At 44.7% G+C, this 5,000-nt stretch overlaps 1 protein-coding gene across 2 annotated transcripts in view; it reads left to right on the top strand.

The window, feature by feature from the left end:
* Nucleotides 1–4,947, top strand: part of LOC309654319 (prospero homeobox protein 1-like) — a 23,667-nt gene extending 18,720 nt beyond the window's left edge. The window contains exons 3-4 of one of the 2 annotated variants that reach the window (XM_082478860.1): nucleotides 180–374; nucleotides 495–4,947. In XM_082478860.1, the coding sequence (XP_082334986.1) occupies nucleotides 180–374; nucleotides 495–512 (213 nt within the window). In that variant the 3' untranslated portion in view covers nucleotides 513–4,947. Of the gene's footprint in view, nucleotides 1–179 lie in introns of both variants that reach the window. The other variant, XM_082478859.1, reaches the window with a different exon arrangement.
* Nucleotides 4,948–5,000: the final 53 nt, after the last annotated feature.

Raw genomic sequence — 5,000 nt, 5'->3', positions numbered from 1 at the left:
TATAATATCCCGTAAGTATATCATTGCTCTTGCCACTCTTGCCACCATTTTGGTGGAATTAAAAACATACCTTTCCAAGTAAGGAAGGGAGGGGAACTTTAAAAATTCTTCAAATGCTTAAAGAATGAATGAAGAAAAATGGCAATGTTCTTATCCTTTTCAACATTTAAATTTAACAGTTCAACAGATGCATTACCTCTCAGCTCATCAAGTGGTTTAGCAATTTCCGTGAGTTTTACTACATTCAGATGGAGAAGTATGCGCGTCAAGCCATCAACGATGGGGTCACCAGTACCGAAGAGCTGTCTATAACCAGAGACTGTGAGCTGTACAGGGCTCTGAACATGCACTACAATAAAGCAAATGACTTTGAGGTAGGAACTCATCTTTGTTTTTTGGTCATCTCCCTTTTTTAAAAAAAAATTATTTTCTTTAGAAATGCCCCAAATCTGTCTTTTTTTTTTTTTTTTTTTTGGTTTGGTATCTCACACAAGCATCCCCCAGTAGGGTAAGAGGTCGAGTGGCAATGAAGAGCCCCCCGTGGGTCCCGTCAGAGTCCTGGGAGCTGACCCACTTCCGTTTCCTTTCCCGTCCCCCGCCTCTGCTGCTTGCTTGGAAGACCCATGTGGCCACACAAGAGGGAACTGGCGAATCCAAAGAAACGGCAGCAAGGAACACACACAGAGTGATTCCCTTTCCAGAGAAGAGGTCCCTACCCCAATAGGCCTTTTTCACATTTAGGTTCTGGCATGTGGATTGAGTTGACATATGCTGTGTTCAGTGGTAGCTTCAAAAGCTGTTTTCTTAAAAAGTCTAGAAAGATTGATGGGGAAGTGATTCCATGGTTTCAAACTTTCATCAGCATTCATTTCCTTTCTGGAAGAAATGGTGTGAGAATTTACCAAGTACCTATTATAAGAGACCCATGGACATCTTTGTTCGTTTGTTTCTGTTTTTGTTCTTTTGGGAGGACAACCTTGTGTGTTCATTTTGCATACGTGCAGCTTCACGAGCTTGCTGCTCTTCATTCATATGGTCTTATACATACTTGTATGCGTCTGCAACCTGCATATTCCAGGCACATATGAAGCAGTATAGATGATTCCCAGAAAGCCGTATCTATGCAACAATAAGAGATGTGTCGTTATGAGTAAGGCATTTCTTTACTGGCTGATGTGGTGCCTCAGCAAGCATTTTTCATTGAACATGATGACTTTCCATGAGACAACACTAGCGAATCTCCCAGTACCCACAAAAGCATTTTGCTGAGCCCTGCTGACTGGGGCAATGATGGCTGGAAGTGGGAATGTGGGAAGGGTTCTGCAGGCTGAACCTCTGATGATGAGAATGGACAGGCTGTGGCTTGACGAAGGTGGTCCTTCTCTTGTAGTACCTTGAGGAGGAGAATTTTTTCCCCCACATCTGCTCGTGCGCGGACCTTATGTTAATATTCTTGCTTTCCTTACGCAGATAGGTACCCCCAAATGCCCACAAAGTTCTCAGTGTCAAAGGAGAAAGGGCCACCTTGGTCTGGCCTTGTCAATAACGACCTGACCCCCACTGCCCCCCGCTGCTTGCCCATTCCTTTGGGGACCCTTCTCCCAGTGGTCTTAGCAGAGCAGTTTTTGTGGCTTGTGAAGAACTGAATGGGGAAGTTTAGCAGCGGGAAAGTCATGGTTTTTCCTTGAAAGTTGGAGTGTTTATATTGCAAGCCACCAATTTCTCTTTGCTATCCAATACCAATGTATTTTTCTTGCCAAATGGGTTATAAGCAAAGTTTTTCTTTGGCCAAACACATTAAAAGTGAGGATCCTTCTTGTACTTACTGCTTCAGTATTTTAAAGTCTCTGTTGGAATAGAGCACTGGTTTACTGTTTCGACAGAACACTCTAGCAGATTTCTTCTAAAGCTGAAGAATGTGACAATGGCTAAACTTTTTTTTTTTTTTTTTTTGGCCACACTTTGTGGCATGCAGGATCTTAGTTCCCTGACCAGGGATCGAACCCGTTTCCCCTGCATGATGACGATGGCTACACATTTTAAAGAAATCTTATTAAAAGCTTCACTTCTCCCCACCCCCTTTCTGATAAGTCTATTGCTGTCAACTTTGAGCTAAGAGAATTCAACGGTGTGCTAGTGAACTAATTACAGTTTATTATGATAAATATTCGTTTGGCAGCATGCGTCAAGCTTCATAAAAGAATTGCCCGAGATCCACGGGATGGTTTGTGCATTTTTGCTGAGGAACATACTCAAGAGAACAAACCCTGACAGTGCCCATTAGGATTTTTTAGGGTCATTTAAACCTTACCTGGTTGGTTTTAATCCCCTACTCAGCGCAAGGGCCAAAATGACACAAACAGGGGATGGCTGGAATCAAGAGATACCCAACAAGCTGCTCCATTTAGCATCATCTAAATCCTCCTTTAATATGATTAACATCTGATATTCCTCTCTTTGTGAATCATATCCACTTCCAGCCAGGCCACCTCTCCTTTATCTGCAGTGTCTATTTTAAGACTGCTTCAGTGCAAAGAGTATGGGGCCCAGGGAGCAATTTTGTCACTTCTCATGTGACTTCAGACAAGTTATTGGACTATTCTGGGCCTTATTCCTCCTTCGGTAAAAACTAGGCTCTTTCCGGAAATGTGCTGAGAACAAAGCAAGAGCTGGATTCTGCCCTGCCCCCTCCACTTACCCACACATATGCACATACACACCCCTACCACCACGTATGATCCTAATATCATGAAATAGTTTTTAATTTAGCCTCTCAGTTTGGGGCACTTACTAATAAAAGCTTCAGATAAGATGATCCTTCTTTTCTGTGCCTTTGTGCATGGAGGTCAGTGCTTAAGTGAGATGCTTAGAAAGCCACTGGTCTAGTTGCAGCGAGTGGGGGCTACTCTTCGTTGCAGTGCGCGGGCTTCTCATAGCGGTGGTTTCTGTTGTTGCGGAGCAGGGGCTGTAGGTGCGCAGACTTCAGTAGTTGTGGCACACGGGCTCAGTAGTTGTGGCTAAAAAAAGCCCACACATAGCAACGAAGACCCAACACAGCCAAAAATGAATAAATAAATTTGTAAAAAAAAAAAAAAGAAGCCACTGATCTTATCATTGTTGCTCTTCCGGTGTGGACCGTGGCTTTGAGCCAGAAGTAGACCCAGCACCTCTATCTGATACCTCAGCTGCTATTGCATGCACTGCTTGACTTTTGCATCTAAGTTTCTCCCCTGAAGGGCAAGTCAAGTGAACCTGTAGCCTAAAATGAGCAAGTGAAGAAGATGGCAAAGTAGAGAACTGTACACCTGGTTTATTTTTAAATTTTTAAACAGAGATGGGGCCTAGTAGAGAGACTGAAGTTATGCCTACATGATGCCCAAAGATCCAATCAATTTAAAGGAATATATTAAACCAACTATTGGCTGGCCAAATAATAAAACGTCTTCTTGATTGCATTTTAAAATTTCTCAATCAATTAATCAGTGGTTTGTAGCAATGATAAAATAGCTCACATTTATTGACTATTTAGTATGTTCTGGGCACTCTTCTAAGTGGTCTACCAATATTAACTAATTTAATGTGAGTACTAATGATATGGATATTAATACAAGAAATACTTCAGCTTGCCTAAAGCTTTATACTGTTTTTAAAGTAGTTCTAAATGGGTGGGAACAGGGGAGCCAGGGAGAGAGAGCGAGGGTGAGGCTAACGCTTTTCTGTCCTTTGCTACCTTCTCCTTCCTTCTTTCCCTCCTCCTACCCTTGTCTTTTCTCAGCTTTCTGCTCCATCTCTGCCTCTGTCATAAGCTTGCTGGTGGCACCTCTGTCACTGCTAAGCACCACCCCCCTCCAGCCCCTGCTGCTGATGGCTCTCAAGGCTGGAGTGGCTGCTGACCCCTGGCCTGCGGGAAAATAAAGCAGATGGGGAAGGTTTATCACTAGTGCAGAGGGAGTGGCTTGCATCTCCCTGCTCTTCTAGACCCTGCGCATTTCCTGGCTTGTATGAGTCAGAACCTTCTAAGTGACAGGAGAGCCTGTTCTGCCTTTTGTATCAGTTTACACAATTGCCAAGATTCTTGGCACGGCATTCAGACTTGGGGTGGTGAGAGCTTGAGAAGACCCAGGGGATGTGGAAGAAGACACTGAAGGGGGCGGGTAGGGGGGGATGAACCATGCTTTCAGCTTGTGCTCAAGGGAAGAAAGTTGGCTACAGGACAGGGGTCGGGCATCTCCCTCCCAACACGAGTCCGTGAAGGTGTTCAGAGAGGCACGTTCAGCAACAGGCCGCATTTTTAACTCCCGCTTCTCACGTTAAATGAGATTGGTAACAATAAATTTGTCGTTCCAGGTGTTATGGTATATATTTCCATGCTTCATTCTCACTTCATTTTGAAGAGCTTCCAAAATTGATTTTTTATAGGGAGGGAAAGGAGGTTTGGGATTCCTTCCCAGTTTTTAAATCACACTGATACTTCTGACTTCAGGGGCATAGGAGTTGAATTTTATTACTTCTGTTTCCCTCACAACTGTGGCAAGGAAAGAAGGCAATGCGTGCTGTCAGTTTCCAAGGCAGGTTTACACGTTTTTGCAGAGAACTCAACTAAGGCAACCGATCTGTGTAAGTCACAAAGGTTAAACGCACTGCTCATGGAGCCGGAAGACCGCTACCCTAGGTTGACTGAGGTAGGCTGGCTGCTGAGAAAGGCAGGATGACCCAGAGATTGGGGTCTGGGCTGGCCTGCGTGCAGGTTGGGAAGAGAATGTAGCAGACACCTTCATCCGGGCTGATCCTTCTGACCGTAGGGGCATGTGCCTTGGACTGTATTGCTTTTCTTGTTTCCCTCACAACTGGGGCAGGAAAGAAGGCAAGGCTCACGATCAATTTCCAAGACTGCCCTGAACACTCCTTCTCCTTCTCCATTCCCATGAGCTAGCTCTTCCCCCGCCATGGTCAACCAGGCGTCCCCCGTGGGCCATCAGTGGCTAGCCAGTTAACCTCGG

Source organism: Balaenoptera physalus (assembly GCF_965194825.1).
Source record: "Balaenoptera physalus genome assembly, contig: HAP1_SCAFFOLD_2755, whole genome shotgun sequence".
Classification (NCBI taxonomy): Eukaryota; Metazoa; Chordata; class Mammalia; order Artiodactyla; family Balaenopteridae; genus Balaenoptera; species Balaenoptera physalus.
The sequence above is the reverse complement of the archived record's forward strand: the minus strand, read 5'-3'. Positions and strand labels throughout refer to the sequence as shown.